At 45.4% G+C, this 19,706-nt stretch overlaps 2 protein-coding genes across 16 annotated transcripts in view; one reads left to right on the forward strand and one right to left on the reverse strand.

Moving 5' to 3' along the window:
* Window positions 1-795: 795 nt before the first annotated feature.
* On the reverse strand, window positions 796-12,192 carry dcp1b (decapping mRNA 1B). Its single transcript, XM_040175359.2, has 11 exons — window positions 11,772-12,192; window positions 11,336-11,376; window positions 10,872-10,999; window positions 5,250-5,316; window positions 4,727-4,949; window positions 4,472-4,564; window positions 3,439-4,249; window positions 3,255-3,305; window positions 2,822-3,033; window positions 2,527-2,739; window positions 796-2,356 (listed from the first exon to the last, which is right to left on the reverse strand). The coding sequence occupies exons 1-11, from the start codon at window positions 11,928-11,930 to the stop codon at window positions 2,279-2,281; spliced, it is 2,076 nt and encodes a 691-aa protein (XP_040031293.2). The 5' UTR covers window positions 11,931-12,192; the 3' UTR covers window positions 796-2,278.
* The window catches only part of cacna1c (calcium channel, voltage-dependent, L type, alpha 1C subunit), a 144,585-nt gene continuing 132,182 nt past the window's right edge, over window positions 7,304-19,706 (forward strand). For 13 of the 15 annotated variants that reach the window (XM_078100273.1, XM_078100275.1, XM_078100272.1 and 10 more), the window contains exon 1: window positions 7,304-8,240. In XM_078100273.1, the coding sequence (XP_077956399.1) occupies window positions 8,117-8,240 (124 nt within the window). In that variant the 5' untranslated portion in view covers window positions 7,304-8,116. Of the gene's footprint in view, window positions 8,241-16,925; window positions 17,933-19,706 lie in introns of those variants that run through there. The other 2 variants (XM_078100283.1, XM_078100282.1) reach the window with 1 other exon arrangement.

The following is a 19,706-nucleotide window of genomic DNA, read 5'->3' on the forward strand; positions in this document are numbered from 1 at the left end:
TGTCGACAATATTATGTAACACCCAGGGAGGGCACGATCTTTGGATTTAAATCTCTTTGCGTTATTAACAGAATCCCACTGTAGGCCTGTATGCCATGGGGGAAAGTTTTGAAAGCAGCTGGTCATTATCCCCATTGTCCCGGTTGTCATGGGAGACCGGCGGATGACTTCATGGACGGGGGGGAATTAGTCCATCGGATCGCCAATGAATCAGTGAGTTATTCATGTGTCATTTGTTGTCAGTTCATTTACTCAAGAGACATTTAGCGCCGATGTTGCACACTGAATAAAACATGCACGGCGATGTTGTGAAAATGGTTGAAGTAAAACATGGCATCTACAAAATGCATTGAGTAGCTGCTTCATCCGCTGATCTCCACAACAGCCGCTGAGTGGACCTCGTTTGTGATTTGTCTGCTGGAGCTCAGCGGCTGCTCGGTGGCGTCAGCAGCTCCGCTTTATTGGCTCGTTCCGTGTGCTCGGCGGGGCGCGACAAACCCGGGGAGCAATTTAATATCGGAAAAACTAAACGTGTACATTTAGGTTTATTAGAGTTAATTGGGCAAGGTCCCTCAATACTGCTGGTGGTGTACAAGTAGATGATTAATCACTGTGGACATTATGTCACACTATCGATCGTGGCACATTAAAGCAATAACGAGTGGACCTTTATTGTGGTAAGTGTCACTTGAAGCTGGATCAATCTTGAATAATAACTATAATAATAATAATAATAATAATAATCGTAATAACGGTCGCAGGGAGACAATTAAAAAAGACAGCAAGCCACCAGAGTAAGTTTGAGAACATTTAATATCCGATTAAAATATATTCCAGTTTATGCAAGAGCAAAACATTTCGGACAAAAAGACATAAAACATTTTACAAATGTTCACCTGCATTCCGATGTCTCACAATGTTTCAAATTACAAAAAAAAAAAGAAAAAAATACTTTATGGATGAATAAAAACAGCAACTGACAATAACTAGATATGTTGTATAAGAATGGATTTGTACTTCTACGTTAGTTTTACATTTATTTAATAATGTAACATGCTGGTTATTTGTACATTGACAATACGTTTTGCTGAATTCGCTCAAGTACAAAAATAGGAAAAAAAATATTCTATTTGTTGCTCTCAAATGTATTCTTTTGTCTGTTGTTGCTGTTTTTTGTGAACTCTGGTGGCTGCTGTATACAAGTTCACAGGCGCTGTGAGCAAACAGCAAACTGTGACATCTGTATTGACTTCAGGGTGACAGTACAGTATTTTGGAAGTGCATTTTCTAACATACCTTCTTCTAAATTAGCTTTGTACAGGCCTGTGAACTGAAAACAAGTATCACTGGATACATCTAAATATCTTCTCTGCTGCTTTTTATGGCTTTAAATCCAGTACATCCAGTACAATACAGTTTATTTGACAGGCCTGTTTGATGAATTAAAGTTGTATTATTGCTGAGGGGACTTCCTGTGATACAACTGGGGTGATGTTTCAGTGTGTTAAAAGATTGTCAATGTATTTGTTTGTTCATGTTAAACTGAAAAAAAAATCCTGACATCAGAGAAGTGACATTTGCCGGAATAAAAACTAGGTCCCTGTGAGGTAGGGCAAGTTAACAGTCTCCTCTACTTTCCCTGCTACTTTGAGTTAGTTTGACAATTTATCAACAGTAACTAAAAATACAAAATACAGATATTCATCCCAGCTAGAGTGAATGTAAATAATTAAAAACAACAAGTTTCCATTTTAATAACATTAAAATAATTTGGATAGTAAAAGTAAATTAGTATGAACTTCATTTAAAAGAATTGTAAATTAAAACCCAACAAATTTGGTTAACAAATAAACATATTTACGTTTGCAAATATACAGAGAACTAAAAAATGTTTTACATTCAATTTCACAAGTGGAGCCAGTTTCAAGTCAGTTTGAGTGCGTCTTTTAGCACTACTGTTTCAAAATTCATTTTTGAATTACAAAAAACCCAAATAAAAATAAAATTCAATGTAAAAAGTAATGTGTTTTTTTTTAATGGAAACACACACTGACACAAGTCATTTTTGAACTGCTTATTTTTTGTTGTTGCAATCGACTTGGTTCTAAAGGTTCACTGGCTCTTCAGTGCAGAGGAGATACAGTAACTGCGCGTGTGTGTGTGTGTGTGTGTGTGTGTGAGAGAGATTGGAAGAGCTAGATCCATGTTAGATGTAGAAGAATGAGCCCCACTACTCTGGACAGGGAGTATATGTGTAGACACAAGGTGTGAAGCGTCATCAGTACTTGCTGCTGGAGTCATTAGCAAAGCGGCTGACGTAGGTTTCGTAGATGGTGTCCAGGAATGAGCTGTCAGTCTGAAACACACAAGCGAGGCTCATCATACTGTATGTTTGTGTGCACGACCTGCGTGTGCTTTCTCACATGTACTCTGCTTTTCCGCAACGAACAAATAGACAAAGGGAAATGATTTGAGCAATATAATCTGCTGGTGTGAGATTCGGTCAGTAATAAAATATCTGTATACCTGGATCATGTGCAGCAGTGTGGCTTGAATCTGGCTTCTGGACAGGACCCTGACCTCCTCCTGCAGCGGGGGTTGGGACTTGGTCGAGGGGCCAGCGCAGCTCTCTTGGGCAACAGCTGAAAACCCGCCGCCGGACTTTGCCTGAGTGAACACACTAGGGGAGAGGAGCAGGTTGGGGGCCACAGTGGCTGGTATCCGCTGGGGGGAGATGACCTGGATGGACGGAGATATGTATTAACTGGGAGCTAAAAGAAGTGGTAAAGCAAGTAGTAGATTACCATTGGGTAGCGCTCACCTGAAACTGCAGCGCTGCCTTTTGCCCCGCGGTGGCCGTGGTCTGGTTAGAGACCGGCCCTTGACTTTGAGTGGGCCCAAAGAACCGAGGGGCCAGTCCCGGACAGAGTCGCGGGGGATCGTGGGGAGTCAGGCTTTGCTCCTGCTGGACCACATGGAGCTTCTGCAGGAGCTCATGGGGCGACACCACACCCGGCATCTGGGAAGACGGACCTGGCAGCAGGGCATGATCAGATGAAACAGGCATCTCAGCAGAGGCATTTTAAAGATTGATACAAAGGCAAACATCTGTAGGTGGACCTGCGATCACGACTATTAATAGAGTGTGAACAGCTCCGTCTTCAAGCGGGTTGGAATCTGCGACGGTCATATGTTGCTTGACACAAAACCGAAACCACAAAGCGATTATTTTTTTGAGGAAACTGATGCCACACCTTGTAAAGATTGAAGGACTTGGTCGGCGGTCACCTGAGATAGAAGCAAACCTGGTAGAGCAGAGAAAAATAACAATGAAAAATGGTACTCGTACACATCTTAAAATGCATTCAGTACGAAAGATGCATGTTGCACACTCATTCAGGACATGGTCACACTGCTTATTCAGAAGAGATGTCCCACCTGGCCCCTGTATAGTTGAAGCGGACCGGCTGTTGCCCTGTGCCTCCGTCTGAGATTTAGCTAGGTTGAAAAACAGCTGCTGGCTTTGTTGCGCTTGGAGGTGTGAACAGGAGACCGAATCCACCAGCAGGGTCTGCGAGGGGGACTGATGGGGGCTCTGCTGCAAAGCGGGAAGGTTGGTGGAGGGCGGCGTGGGCTGGGTTTGGAAAAGTCTCATGATTGGGTCAGCATGGAGCTGCTGCTGCTGCTGCTGCTGTTGTTGTTGTTGCAGCTGCTGCAGCTGCTGTTGATGATGAAGGTGGTGCTGCTGGTGATGATGATGGTACAGGTGGTGATGATGGTGGTGAAGCTCCAGCGGCACCCCGTTGTCACACAGCCGGTTCTCGGGGGACTCGGACAGGGTCTGAAGACCACCTCCGACCACCGCGACCGCTCCCTGTCCCTGCATGAGTTTCTGGATGGCCGGGCAGTGCTGGGGAGGATGCTGCTGCTGCTGACGGGCGCCAGTGGGACTCGGCAGCGAGCCCACGACGGCGTTCCCGCCGTGCTGCCCGACTGTTTGTCCTCCGACCGTAGCCCTCGGCGCCGCGTCTGGACGGCTGACCGCGGCGCCTCCCTCGGAGGCCGCGCCCCTGCTGGAGTTCACCGCGTCGCCGTATTTCAGGGAGCGGGCCACGGGCGGGCGCGCCACTCGCTCCACCGACGTCCCCGTCTCGGGGGCGGCCATGGGAGGGACCGTTTCGGGTTTGGGTGAGTGTTGAGAGCCAAAAAGAGTGGCCAGAGAGAGAGGCTTGGGCTGAGTGTCACTGTCCTGGATGAGACGGAGGGGCGGTAGAGAGAGAGAGAGAGAGAGAGTTAGACTACCAACCATGTCAAATTGACACTTCCTGCTTTTGGTTGTGAAAACCAACTGACTTGTGCTTTAGCAGATACTATTATCTAGTTTGCTGTGGAATCAATAGCCTCTCTTACTGTTCATCACACATCTTATGATCATCATTTGGGAAACCGGGAGTGGATGTCTATGTTTTACCTGCTTGTTCGGTTTAACAGGTATCGGTTTGATCAGGTTGGGGTTTCCATGAAGAACGCTGCTGCCTCCGATCTCCTTTGGTTCTGACGCAGACTGAATGCAGAGAGACATATAGAAAAAGGGGGAAAAAAAGAGGCAAAAAGAGAATCAGAGAGATGTAAACAATCCCATAAAGCGCGTGTCAAATTATCCCAGAGCAAAACAAACCAATGGCAAAATACTTTCTGGGGAGCAGATTATTTGGTGTTATCCTACCTTGTCATACTCGGTGCGCGCCTTGGTCAACATCTGGATTATGTCCACCGCATTCGCCTGACTTCCCGCGCCGCCGCCGCCGCCGCCACCTCCTCCTCCTCCTATTCCTGCAAGTGCTCCCCCAACCTCTCCTCGTCCTCCTCCTCCAACGACTCCTCCCCTTCCTCCTGGGGACAACCATCCACCCTGCGACTGAGCCAGGGTCTGCTCCTGCTGGGTCAAACTACACACACACACACACACGAGTACGTCCACGTGAGAATACATACAGACCCAGAACAGCGAAGCAGTAAAGTGGGTAAGACAAGCACTCCATCTTCTCACATAATAAATGTCATTAGTCGGCTCTACCTATCAGCAGTGGATCCATTAGTAAACACACGCAGTCTCTGTCGTGTGCAGAGAGCGAGACATTAAACAAAGTGTCAGCCCGAGGCTAATAACTCACTACTCGCCGTTTAGCAGACCCCGTGCTGTTTTCAATTTCTGTGTACGTACACGTTGGTGTTGTATAAGCACTTACGTCTTCATCCTCTGCGCAACGCGTCGACAGTCCTCCTTGTCGTAGAACCAAATGCCGTGGATAACAACTGGGGAAGAGAGGGACAGAGAGACAGAGCAGTGAACCTTTGAACACCTGTAACAAAAAGGTCCTGGTCCAGGGGGACGTCCCAGTTGACGTTGAAGACAGAGTAAAGCTTTGAAATAACGAAACCGCCGGTCGATTTAGGAAAAGCAGCGACCGGGAAGGTCAGCAGACAACGGAATGACTTTTCAGAGCCGCAATGCCGTCACAATCAAATGAAGGCAGAGACATTCTGTCGTCCAACTCCGCCGCCACGACATCAACGCAGGCCCGACCTACACGTGAAGCGTTAGTTAATAGCCCTGCTGGGCCTCAAAGAAGTGATTTCCCAAAGGGCAACAAAAGCCAACAGTGCCGTTACACAGGGAGGGAAACATGTGTTTCTGAACTGGAGTCTGCTGAACTACACAAATATGATCAACAAGGGAGGTAAATGGGATTACTCCGCAGTGAGCAAGTTGCATTACACAACAAGGGGACTCATTTTACTTTTTTTTCTTTCATTCTGGCTCCAAAAGCACATTAAAAAAAATAGTTCAGGCATCCGATTCAATTCCAGTCAGTGCGGAAAGACTCCTAATTTTACTTAAGAACAAAATGTAGTCCCAGAAAAATAAAAAACAGGTTTAGAGCAACAGCCAGAGTCCCATTTCCTTCATGCATCATGCTGCAAAGCAAGTACAGCGCGCACACACACACACACACACACACACACACACACACACACACACACACACACACACACACACACACACACACACACACACACACACACACACACACACACACACACACACACACACACACACACACACACACACAGGATTTCAATAATAAACTCATTAGATGCAAATTAGATAAAAAGGAGTATGAAGTACAATTCCACACCTGCTGAACAGTGTTTGCCACTCAAACACATTTCAGTCTGTACCAAAACACAACAGTGAGGCTTCATACTCTTGAGAACCATTAATCAGACAGCAGGACATCACCCAACGCCCCAACCCGCTAACTCCTTAGAACGAATCCCCAATGAAGATAAGGTGCACCCTAACAAGGCAAAGAGAACCAAGTCATCTGCTGCATGTGGTGGACAGTTACCACCCCCCCCCCCAAACCCCCTCCACTCCCAGTCCTGCCAAAAAGAGACAAGCGCACATTCCCACACAGACAGACATGCACAAAAATATACACAACACACACTTGGCTGCAAATAAGGCCGGACAAGCCTCTGAGGTTAGCATGGTACGCACACGCACACGCACACGCACACACACACACACACACACACACACACACACACACACACTTCAGTCGAGCCTGGGAAAATCAGCCCAGTGCAAAATAAGTAACTGCAACCGCTTAGTGCTCACTGGGGATGAGACTGTTAGAGATCACAGCGACACCGACTCTATGTCAGAGCGCTGGAAGAATCTAGGGGGAATCTAGGGGGTAACGAGACGGATGTAAAATAGAAAGAAGTGAGGTGTGTTAAGGGAGAGTTACCAGCGTCAAAGTGAGAAACATCTAGTTGCGGGGAGCTCATCAGCTGTCAAGAGTTTCTTCAAATAAGTCAACCGATGTGGTGAAACAACAGGACAATAAATCATTTAACACAAAGTCAGGAAGAGAAACAAAGGACGCGGTGAAGAAGACAGAGGAGATCATGAGACGCTTTGAGCTCCGCTGAACTGCACAGTCAAAACCTCAAAACAGATAGAATCACCCCTCGGAGCGAGAGAAAGGGAGAGGGAGAGACGGAGTGGGAGGAGGACGGCAACCAGTAGCACCAACAAAGAAGGGGCCGTGGCAACGACGTTTACACTTTCAGGGCGATAGTCAGGGAGACAGAAAAAGGGGAGGGATGGACAAGACGCTGACGGAGTGAAGAGGACAGCGAGAAGCAAGAGGAGCCGTCGCAGCGGCGATCCCGAACACCAGCCTTCACGTTTTCGAGCGGAAAAAAAACTGACCCCCGCCCCCCCCCCCCCCCCGACCGTCCCGAGCCACGGGGATCCCTGGCACACGCGTGGTGTCTGCTGTGCAACTTCAGTCCAGAGGGACTTGGACGGATAAGGGACTATTTCATAGTCTTTTTTTTTTTCTCGTCCTTGGAGCCTTTAAGTCTTATTCCATCTCAACTGCTCCTCTGCTGGCGTTTGAGTTAAAAAAAACGAGGCATTTGGGGTTAAATCTGAGCTCCGCGGTCTTTGACAATACACCAACAGTGTTTGGCTGTCACCCAAAGTGCGCTGCTTGGACTGCTCTCGACATACTTGTGTTTGGTTTAGACTCAGCGCAGTTAGAAATGCAGACAAAGTTGTTGGCAGCCGCATTGCCCGAGATGGATGAGGTGTATTTTCACTGCTGATCAGCTCAGTGTGTCACGATGAGGAGGGTTGATATTCTTTCAGGCGATGTTTAGTCTGCTGGATGTTTGTCACACCTTACGCACATCTGTGCTTGGAATTACTGTGGACCGAGAACAACCGTCACTTCTTTTCTTTGGAAGAATGGAATTCATGACATTGGGGGAGTAAATACTAAACAAAAGTCATCTGAGAAGACATCACCGCTCTTGTTACACCTTCCCTGTTGGGCTGAAATTAATTTCTTTATTTTTGCTAACGTTGCCAACTGCAACAGCTGACCATCACCACATTCTTTTGAAACCGCATCAGAGGAAGCGTCACGGCACCCTTCGGCGTCACTTTCACTGAAAGGTATCGACAGATTAGCGCTACTGGAGCTGCGATTCAAGGTAGAATTCAAATTCAAAGAGAGAAAAACCCTGCAACGGAGCCATGCTGAGAGGCCTGTTTCAGAGGAAGCCCAAGCATAAGAGACTGGAGGAAGAACCCGAGGTCAGATTCAAGGGCTTGATGGTGTCAGAGAGAAACCTGGGGTACACATACGTCCAACCTGGAGGTAAGAACTGTCCATACAGCCTGATATACAGCGCCTCGGGTTGTTGCTGATGTAAACCGAGTGGGCCACGTTACATTTTCTGTTGCTTTCCTTGTTTAAACAATGAATTAAGGTCTATAAAAGCTATTTTTATGGCCACATCTTGTTCATGTTCATGTTCATGGTTGGGGAGGTGGAACTAAGTAAAGTCTGTTACTTAAACAATTACTTTGTTTTTAAAATAGCCACTTATTCACTCATTTTTGGTCAGCTGTCAATACGGGAAATTTAAAACAGCCTTGGCCATGAGTTTGTCACTGGCACATGAAGTGTCAAACTGAGACCACCGCAACCTAAAAGTCACAAAAGCATGTTCGGGACAACCCACAAAAGGTTTTTGAATGAATAAGACATTAAAACAGGCCGTTAGCTACCTGCATCTAGTGGAGCCACAGCCGACAATCAAACAGTAACACAACGGGGTTTGGGGGGGCACCTAACTCCACGGGCACTGCAGATAATGGGCCGACTGAAAGGCTGCTGGGGATAGTAGGTGCGTACAGGAATGTAAAAAGCTTTCTAACCGTCCTGCCTGTACGGGGAAACTTCCCAGAGAGATCTCTCCCTAATCGCGTCCCGTATTTTGGTATATCTCAATCCTCCGCCGTTTATTTTTAACACGGGGTGCCACTTTTGTGCCAACTGCCGTTCCAGGAAGCAACGGCAGCACCACGAGCTACATGTTTATCCAAGGATAAGATTCCACGACCCTTGCTCACAGAGGTCGTGACACGGTGGGACTGAGGTCCAAATAGTCCTACGGACAGTGTTGGCGAGGGGAAAAAAAAAAAACTTTCCTGAGCTGAGATGCATGCCTGTTTATACAGTTTCCTGGAAGGGATTCATCCCACCCACGTATACCTTTGGGGAAACACCCACTGGTGATCATGTGACATTTGGATGTGTATTAGAGCCTATGTGGTGTCATTTGTGTGCATGTGTTTTTAGTTTAATCTGGCTAGGCCTAGTCACAAATCCGCACGCTAAAGAAATTGCTGGTGCAAAAATGCTTGTGAATCACAGTGTTGTGGTGATAAAGATCAGCTCGATGACGACCGTCTGTGTATCTCGCCTTATTTGCCAGCTTTATTATCCGTCTCATATCAGTGCAATCGTCTGGAGCCATTAGGTTTGCTATGTACTCACCCACTCTTTAACTCACGTAACCGCTACCCAGATTTATGCGTTCTAAATTCCTTTCCTATCCTTCACCAAAAAATGTGAGTTAGCTGTTCCCTTGCAATTTACTCTCCATTACCGATGCCTGAAGCACATCCAGAGACCAGTATTACCACAGATCTTATTTGTGTCCTCACTGCATTACAAACTAAAGTAGAAAATACTAAGGAGTCTCAGGGAAGTCATATGCATTTCTTCCCTGAGCCTTTAGGGTATTTTATAATATCAGTAATACTAATGAAACACTGCAATGCAAGCGTGAGGAATCCACTGGGATCTAAACACAGCATTCCACCTGCCTCTGACTGAGCCTGATGGAGAGTGTGAGACCATGACAGACAGACAGACAGGGAGGGAGGGAGGTCTGTGTGTGTTTCAGCTATTCCTGAGTGAGTTGGTTTTATCAGGAACTGTTGCGGTGTATCTAATCTCTGCTGGCTGGCTTTGGAGTGCCGTCAGGCTCTTGTACCAGCGGCACACTGTGATGTGTGTGTGCCCGTCTGTGCGAGAGAGCGTGTGAGTAAGTCTCAGAGGGAGAGAGGCTGACAGAACTGGCAATATCTCTGCTCCTTAAATGGAACTTGCTGTTCCGACTAAAACGGGCAGTCGGCTACACGCTTTGGTCACGCTATCAAATTGTTGATCTTTTATCTAACTTCCTCCTCGTGGCTATAGATAAACCTGGCATTTTTAAGTGTGCTGTGATCACTTTGCTGTCAGGTCTTAAAAGTCACGTAAGATGGATTTGGTCTCATGTGGATTATTAGATGAAATATACGCAATGTAGTGTACGTATTTTATGTAAGCAATTTAAAGAGTAAGGGACATTAAAAAAAGGGATCAAGACAAGAGTCTTTGAACCAGATCCACAAAATAAAAAAGAAGCACTAATCCTGTTGTTTTTTGTGCCTTTGAACCAGATCCACAAAATAAAAAAGAAGCACTAATCCTGTTGTTTTTTGTGCAATTTTCAAATTTAAATTTTCTTCCCAGTTAGTCCATGTCTTTTCTGGTCTCTCTTTCTCAGTCCTGCTGGACTTTGTCTTCATTTATCAAAAGTTGGTCACAATGTCTCTGGCTGCCCGTGAAACACAGCAAAGTTGTTTTACAGTCTATGTGGCTAGTGGTGGTAGTTGGTCATCCATGGGTGTTCACACTGTGACTGTCCGCCCAACACTAGTTTAATATAAACAAAGGTTCGTCTTGAGTTCAAACCTTCAGGCACTGATAATTAGAATTTACTGCAGTGAATTAAAAAAAAAATTGCAACAATTACAAAATCCCACTGAATGTGCCTGTGCATGTAGTGCGCTCCACAGGTGTTGAGCTAACAAATAACTGAAGGGATCAATAAAGAATGAGTGGACATCAGAAGGGCGTGTCTGTGTGTAGCAGTTTGAGCGCTCTCCTTACATCGTGCATTGCGGTAAAGCAGGAAGGGGTGCTGGAGCTGAAAGTCCAAGTCTTTGGTGATTGGCTCCGTCAGGTTCTCCATGCTGAGTCGGTTCATAATGGTGAAACCATGCCTGGGAGATGCCAGTCTGACACACGAAGAGGACACGACACAGAAATAATGGTGAAGAATCTGTGCAAAAGTGAGTCAACTTCAACTTTAAACCAGAGGCACTTCAGCTGTGTAATGTTGTCCAACCGTATTGCCCGTGATGTATTACACAAACAGTTGTGTTAAGTGATTAAATATTAAATAGAAAATACTTCATTTAGACTGTTAACATTCAGGCACGGCTTTATGATATGACAATACGTCTAAAAAAACTTTAGAGGAATTCCCAACAATCAAATAGGAAGAGTTTTACTTTAAGTCAAGTTAGTTTAGCACGGAAAGTCTTTGGAAACAAGATAAACATGAACGTTACCTTGTGTAGATAAATAGGGTGCCTTCAACCTCGGTCTTCTCCTGAGAAACACGTACAATAAAAGAAAAAAAGAGTAAAGTGATAATTTTCACAGCCTAATCTAGTCACCGGAGACAAGCTAAATGAAATATTTAACAAATAAAAAACCCTTGATGAAGAGCGAGCAGTTTAAAATACTTGTTTACGTTTAAAGTGCTCGGGGGCAATGCGCATCTTTATCTATTATCTGTGGCTCAATGTTTCAGGAAATCAAATAATACAGGACTATATCTTTCAATTGTTAAGAAAAAAAACACATTTTGAACCCTAAACAACAACAGCTGCCGTCCTCTAAATGGTCAAACTTAAATTGGAGAAAATCTGTGTCGATGACAAAGCGCGCCTTTCAGGTACGAAGCTAAGCTAAGTTAGCATATCAAGTCAAGTTACGGCTTACCCACTCATTTGTCCTGTTGTTATAAGTATACAGGGCAACTTGACTGGCCACGTCCACAATGTTATTGATGTATGGGTCTTGTCGCTGCAGAGCAGCCAGGCTTATGTCCAGTCCTTTAGCGGTGAGACAGCTGGCGCTACCTGCAGAAGTCGCTGTCATTGTTCCCTATGGAGAAGTTAGCTCGCTACCTAGCTTGAGTGGCTAACGGACCACAGGAATTTAAGATTAAAAAAATAAATAAAACAACAGCGAGGGAAAAAACAATTGAATTGGTAACTGCGTAGTAGTTTGTTTGTAATTTAAGATTAGCGCATTTTAAAGAGTTCACGAAGACCAACTTCTACGAGTGAGTATGTCAACGGCCATGTTTGGCCAGAGAGAGTGTAAACAACCAGACATGAGTAGCTGCGCAGGAGGATTGGATATTTCAGTGTTTTAAATCAACATGGAAAAGTCGATGGAGTAATACTGTTGGCATTAAACTGTTACGATAACGTTACTGACAATGTCAGGAGAAAAGTAGCTTTACTTTGATGACTTAACAAGTAGTGAATCAATACTTCAGTACTAGAGTACTATACTAACCAACATCAGGTAGGTTAATATCAATGTAATTTGTTCTGGGGTATATTTTTTATTTCAGCTCTATGTAGGTATAACATAAATAAACCTCTAACAGGTTTGAATGGACTAAAGTCCTCTATGATAGTGGTGTATATGGTCTTGGACACCTTTTGTGCGGTCGACAGACAGTTGTGAGATTTATTAGTATTATGGTTAAAAAAAGCTTTCCTGTTTAATTCTTCTGCCAAAACGTAAGTAAGCAGCCCAAGTCTGTTCTGGGAAACATAAACACTGATTCAAACTGATGTGGTTTCCCGAGCCTCAGTTAGATTTCCCATCAAATGCACTAGGGGGCGTCAAAGGGATGGATAAAACACAGGCCTTCCTGCTGAAGCCATTTATTGGATTGGCTCCAGACCTGAGCGTGAGTATTTGTAAGTGTCCCCAAAGAGTTTTGTCTCAACGGAAGGGGATGTCTTATGAAATAGAAAGAAATAGACAGCGTGTTTTCATTTCACAAATCAGACCCTGATGGCACAGCGCCGTGTATTACAACTTTTTTCAAACAAAAAAGCTTTGGAAATATTTCTTAGGGGGTACATCACTGAAAAAAAGGTTGAGAAACACCGGTCTAACATACATTTCACTCCCTGCAGTGGTTTAACCTTCCCTGTTAATCTATTATTAACTTTCACCTTGCAACAATGTTTATAATGCACCACCTCTAGGGTTTATAAAATGAATATTCAGGGACTGTAACTGACACAGAAGCCAGACCTTCAGGACTGTAAATTCTTAAAAAACATATTGGCCATACCCATTTCACACATCACCTGATGACTTCCCTGACTGGTATCTCCATATTCAGTTTAACATACAATGTTCCATATAGCCACATCAAGCGGATAAGCATTAGCCCCTTTAATCTGCTGGTATTTTACAGCTGATCATTTCTTGTATAATCATTCAACCAATGTATTTATTCACAGCCGATGCAAAAGGAAAAGGAATCGTCTCTTATTCACTCCTGTGTACTGTGAAAGCTGTTTCTGTAATTGGATTTTTTTTTTTTTTTATCAAAGAGGTGTACAAGAACATCGTGAGCATCCATCAACAGCCATGCCCATGTCCTTGAGGTAAAACAATGAGCCTCCAACTGCTTGCTCTAAGCAGAACTGGATGAAAACATCCAGCCTGCGATGAATGAAGCACTGGCAGGTCAGAATGAATCGTCCGCCTCACTATTAACTTGAATGTTGCTGCTTCGGCATTTAGTGTGGGGCTATTGGTTTTTTTTTGCGAGTAGATCTTTTCGGCCACTTTGTCAGAGTGAGAGTGAACTGTCGGCTTGTGTTTCAAGGCACGTGTCTTGCGTCAGGTATCCATCTGTTAGTCGAGGGTGCGTACTTGTCAATGATGAGGCGGATCAATACTGTCGTAAACCATTCAGTTAAGATTGAGGGCTTGACTCTGAATGGTGTGGATTGTAGCTGCTGATGCACACAGGGATACAGAATGATGGGATATTGTAGAACGTTTGTAAAAAGGCAATTTTTCAACCTGAAAAATTGTTTTTGCTGTTTTTATAAACCTGTCATTTGATTTTGCGTCACCAATATATCATATATATATAAATATACATGCACAATATTTTTCTCAGCGAAGTGAAAACCTGTCATGTACTTGAGGTGAATAATGTTTCAAATTGTTCGAAGCACCATTGAATCTAATTTTATACCGCTACATTTAAATTTCTTATCAATTTGGAGGAAAAACTGACAAGGCACATCAAGTAAATGTGCACGCACAATTATGTCCAGGAATAACTTACTAAAAGCAGCATTAAAATATTTCTCTGTGGTCTCTATTTGAGTTTGGATCCCAGGAGAACACTTCATATGCATATGAAGCATGTGAATCTATCGGAATTTTATTATGAGTAATAACATTGGACAGTTGTCATGAGGGGATTTTCCCTTTGACTGACCGTCGGATGGTTTCCCACATGAGATACCAGCGTCGAGTGTGGCTGCCTGGACAGAGATTCCCAGAGACCAACCGAGCCTAAGACCCAAACACGCCCACACACATACAAAGGGGGTCGAGAACCACAAATATAGAACGGTCATAAATAGAATAGATATTCCATGGGCAGGCCGGATTGCAGAGCCCGTTTGTGTATGTGAGTCTGTGGGTTTGTGTGTCCCCTGGGCACAAGTGTCTGTTCCCACGACCTGCCCTCCATCCGTTCGTCCTTCTCTCAATCCTGTCCTCCGTCTGGGCTTCCATTCACTGGCCAGTGTAATCAAACAGAGGCCGCTTTGGCAGGAGAGTCGGACCCCCGTTATGAAACTCGATGTCCGTCTTACTATCGTCTCAATACAGAGCTTGGGGATTTTCAATGTCTGCTGCTACTACCTAATTTCATGGCAATATATCCTACTTTTTTTTTTTTTTTTTACAGCGGTTCATTTATCTAAGCCGTAGCTACCATTGGTTCCCAATCTGCAGAGTTTTATCTTTGTGGCCCTTTATAAAAGAACTCTGGTTAGCCGGGGCTTCCCTGCTATAGACTTCTCAGATGGTTTAATTTAAATAACAGCTTGAGGCCCGAAGGGATCAAAGTATCCAATATTTCACAAAAACGCAGAAATTAGAAAGAGTCAAATAATAGATAGAAAAGTCTGTCGCAGAACTTTGTCTCTAATTCTTTCCTACCCACATATAACACCTCCCAACCCCTCAAATTAGAAATCCTTAAAACGAGCTCTGCCTTGACGAGCTTTAACAATACAATACAAGATTCACTATACTAACTAATTGTGTTGTGTATAGTGACATGCCGGTCACATGCTCACAATTACTTACTAACTGCTTCTTTTCCAAGCAAGGAAACCTTCAATTTGTGCAACAAACGTCAGGAAACATTTCCATCCATTCATCCGCGCAACTATTCAACAATCCCTCCAAAAACACCGTAAATTAACATACCATCTGCATCACAAAACACTGTACTGTATGTCTCTCAGAAATAGACAACGTATCTATCAAATGACATTAATAGAATAATTGATGCTGTCTCCCTGTCTTCACCACGTCTGCAGTGACACACGAAGAAAAGCTTTATTCTATTACAGGCTAGTGGGAGGTGATTTTGTGCTATTGCACTGAACAAATGAACCCAGGCTGGGTTGAGTCATCAGATTCACCTCCTGATTATAGCCTGCGCTGAGATTGACATGAGGCCTGCACATTGTGAAGTTCATATTCAGTGTCAGATACAATCACATGGGACGGCCAGTACCACAATTAGAATGTGAAAATGCCGCTCAGTCACTTCGACGCATCCCCACGTATTGAACCCCAATTATTCTGTTTTGTGAAGCATTGCCTTTAACACATCTGACAAATCAGAAAATCATCCTTTGATGTAAATAATTGTGAGCGCAGCCATTAAAAGGCAGGAGCTGCTTTTCACAATATGTTCAATAGGTCCTTTGAAAGGTTGGATAAATTCTGGAAAAGCGGGCGGTGAGCTTTTTAAGAAAACAGCTCCGTTTAAGTAGAGCAACATGTTGCATGATCAGTCCACGAGCCTCAGCAGTGTCTATAGAGCCAAGCTGCCTCAATGTCATCAAAGCGTGGTCCCGAGCTATTTAGTTATGAGCTGATGTTGTTGACTTTGTTTGACTCCCAAAAGGAGCTTGATTTCGTTGTTGTGTTCGACTTGAAAACGGCCCCATGTCTCCAGTAAATGACTTGCTCGAGGGGCCCGGAGCAAATTTGTTCCCGATCATTGAGAATGATGTTGAAACAAACTTCACCGTCCTGAGGGCAAGAAAAAAAAAAAAGAAACATAATTTAATTTTATCATCCGCCAGATGAAAGTTTTCCCCTTCACTTTTTGTACACTGACCCTCCTGAACCCATCTACTTGATACAATTTCAGTCTGTATTTACGCGGCGTTCAAACGATCTGAAAATCAGCTTCCTTGTGGGTTCTCTCTGTTTAAGAGAGCCGTGGAATGACAAAATCAGCGCTCGAGCCATGAAAGAGTTGAAAAACCAGATCTTTAGTGTGTGTAAACACGGCCTTGGCCAAAGAAAAAAAGCGGGGCTGAGGCGGTCCAGATGTGCTGGGACTATGGGCAAATCAGATGGAGGTACAACATCTACCATCTCTGTTTCCTCCCGAGTCTATGAGCGCGGCGAGCCCGTTATGGATCGTTATCCGCCTTCTTCCCCTCTCTGGCTCTCTCTCTTTCTCTCTCCCTCTCACACACTCGCACGCCCCCCCCCACACACACACACACACTTCATCAACATTATCTTTGTCTTCATTGTCACCATCATCATCTGGATACTAGTTCCTCACTGTTGCCTATACAATCTCCCTCCCTCCTTATTTCCCTCTAGCACACACACACACACACACACACACACACACACATCTGGAAACAGTCAAAGCGTCTACATGCACGGGGAGGGGGGCTACCTCTCTCTCTCTCTCTCTCTCTCTCTCTCTCTCTCTCTCTCTCTCTCTCTCTCTCTCTCTCTCTCTCTCTCTCTCCCCCCCTCTCTCTTGGTATCACTGCAGAGCTGAGCTGCAGAGGCAGCAGAGGCAAAGAGAAGACAGAGCTCCAACTCCCGATCAGTGAGACACAGACTGACAGACAGACAGGCAGGCGAGCGGGCAGGCAGACAGACAGGCACACAGGCTGACAGACACATGCACCGCCGGACCACCATGGACTGGATCGGGACAGAGAAACCGGTCTCCGGATGAGACAGGACGGCCTGGCTTCTGTGTTTTGGGGGAACTCTGCTGTAGATGCGTGGAATAACCGACAACATATTGGGAGATTTAACCCCGTGCTGCCCGTGATGGAATATTTACACTCTTCTCGTTTTCTCAAATTTCTCCTCTTCTCTTCCTCCTCCTTCTCCTCCTACACCACCTCCACCTCCTCTCCTACATATCCTCTCACAATTTGACACGCTGCCGAAGATGCGCACGAATGCGTCTTTTGCGCACTTCCATTGCGACCGTCACTGACAGCGCCCGTGCTTGGTAACCTTTTGAAACCTTTCTTTTCCTAAGTCAACTGGGGGAGAGCGGGGAAGGAAAGAGAGAGGAAGAGGGAGAGAGAGAGAGAGAGGGCGAACGAGGTGTGAATTGAATTGAACGCGGTGCTGGTCTCGTGTTTCTTGCCCAGGGCCCGGATGTACCGAGAGATGCACCGGTGCGTTTTCCCAACCGGTTCCGCCGAAAGCTCCTTCTTTTTTCAAGCCTTCACCTCCATCATGGGGATTAGGTAATATTTACTCCATCCGAAGACACCCTCCCCATAAAGAAAAATAACGGAATACCCAGGACTGTCCGTGTCAGACAGTTGCTTCCTCTTTTCCCCCCTTTTTTAATTTCTTTATTTTTTTGGGGGGGTGGGGGGTGGGGGGGGCTGTTTTTCCTCAGCCTCTCCAGCTTTGCTTGCCCTCTCTCTCTTCCATTCGCCTACAGGGATAACGCCGGACTACATTTATGGTAAATGAAAGCAAAAACATGTACATCCCGGAGGACACCCTTGAGAACCATCAAGGTATGTGCTGCTTTTTCTACTTAAAAACTGGCAACATGTTGTAAGTGTGCATGGGAGAGGGAAGGGAGCGAGGGAAGGAGGGAGGGAGCGAGGTATGATGGTCTCGAAAATGGGGATGGGATGAGGACAGAGGAGGAGGAGGAGGAGGAGGAGAGTGGAGGAGGGGGGGGGGGGGGGGGGGGGGGTTCAACAGATGGACGGATGCAGTTCTGTGTTCGCCACTTTTTCTACATTAGATCTCAACTATGTGCAGTTTGTGCTGCAAGTCAACTTGTCAATCGTCACGCCAGCCACGGCCAGATGTGGATGGGGGCCTTCTTTTGTTGTTGTTGTTATTGTTGCTTGATTTGGTCCACACTTGTTGGTTTGACAGGCCCCTGCCCGTCGAGGACCTGTGGCGTAATGGGTGGGCAGTGGTCGCTGCGGGCGGAGGGAACCTTATTGTTTGGGAAGTGTTTGGAGATTCGAGCTCATACCCAAGGCTTTCCTCTGTAAAGCAAACTGCACACACAGCTCTTGGTGGCCACAAGTCAGAAACACTGAAACACTGGTCGCTAAGGAGCTTGATATTGAGCGCCCCCCCCCCACCACCATCCTTCTTATTCGATAATCAATAGTCGCATTTGTCACGTTTTAATCAAGTTTGCGTCATGACGGGAGAAGGAAAAAAAAAGGATCGCCTAGGGATGACAGGTGGCAGTAAGAGGGCCTGCAGGACTTATTCGTCTGCTCACAATTGGATTGTTGGTGTGCTATTTTGGGGGGGGGAGGCAGCAGAAGACAGTCGGTTAATCCGCGCGAGACGCGACTGAAGTTCAAAACGAAGACTTGAAGAAGGAAAGAAATCGAAGTGTCAAACACGCAAAACATTCGAGTCGAGTGGGTCGTTGCTTGGCGGGGAGGAAAGGGTCTGTTTGCATTGCGCAGTATTACGCGGCGCTCCTTCCACCCACGTTGCAGAGAGCGAAGCCCAGCAACGCATCGCTTTATGGCCGGCCGGTCCGCGCAATTCTGCAAAGGTTCTTCTTTATCAAATAACCAATATCGTCGTCACGACCATCGTCGCTGCCGTCGTCGTCGTCGTCGACTTGGTCCATCACTTCCATCACAACCACATACCTCCCTGCCTTGGCGACAGGTTCCATAGCAACAGGGGATGAGGAGAGGGGTGGCGGAGTGTGCGTGCTTGTGTGTGTGTGTGTGTGTGTGTGCGTGCGTGTGTGTGTGTGCGTGTGTGTGTGTGTGTGTGTGTGTGTGTGTGTGTGTGTGTGTGTGTGCGTGTGTGTGTGCGTGTGTGTGTGTGTGTATGTATGTGTGTGAGCGGGAACCTGTGTCGCAGCGAGGCACATTCACCAACAGTTTGATTCCGAGGAGCAACTCTTCACATGTGAAATGTTCCCCTAGTTTGATTAAACACATGGCATCACCGCCCGAATGGCATGTGTGTGTATGTGTGTGTGTGTGTGTGTGTGTCATTCACCATGATTGCTATGATGTCATCTTAATCAATTGTATGCTCTAAGAAAGGGCCCTTTCAGTCAAAGTTGTCCAAACAACTGATGGATGTTATCAGCATCACCATTGTCATAGAAATACACGACTTGAGGAATAAAGTAGATATTTATTGTCAATATTGCTTTTCATTGGAAAACCTCAATTCAATTCTCAATTCTTAAAGATTAGGTCACCGTATAATCAATGCACGAGATGATCACAGTCACCAATGCCGTCCAACAGTCAATTCACAGTAATACATGAATTCAAATGTTACAGC

The sequence above is a fragment of the Gasterosteus aculeatus genome, chromosome 4 (genome assembly GCF_964276395.1).
Source record: "Gasterosteus aculeatus chromosome 4, fGasAcu3.hap1.1, whole genome shotgun sequence".
NCBI lineage: Eukaryota > Metazoa > Chordata > Actinopteri > Perciformes > Gasterosteidae > Gasterosteus > Gasterosteus aculeatus.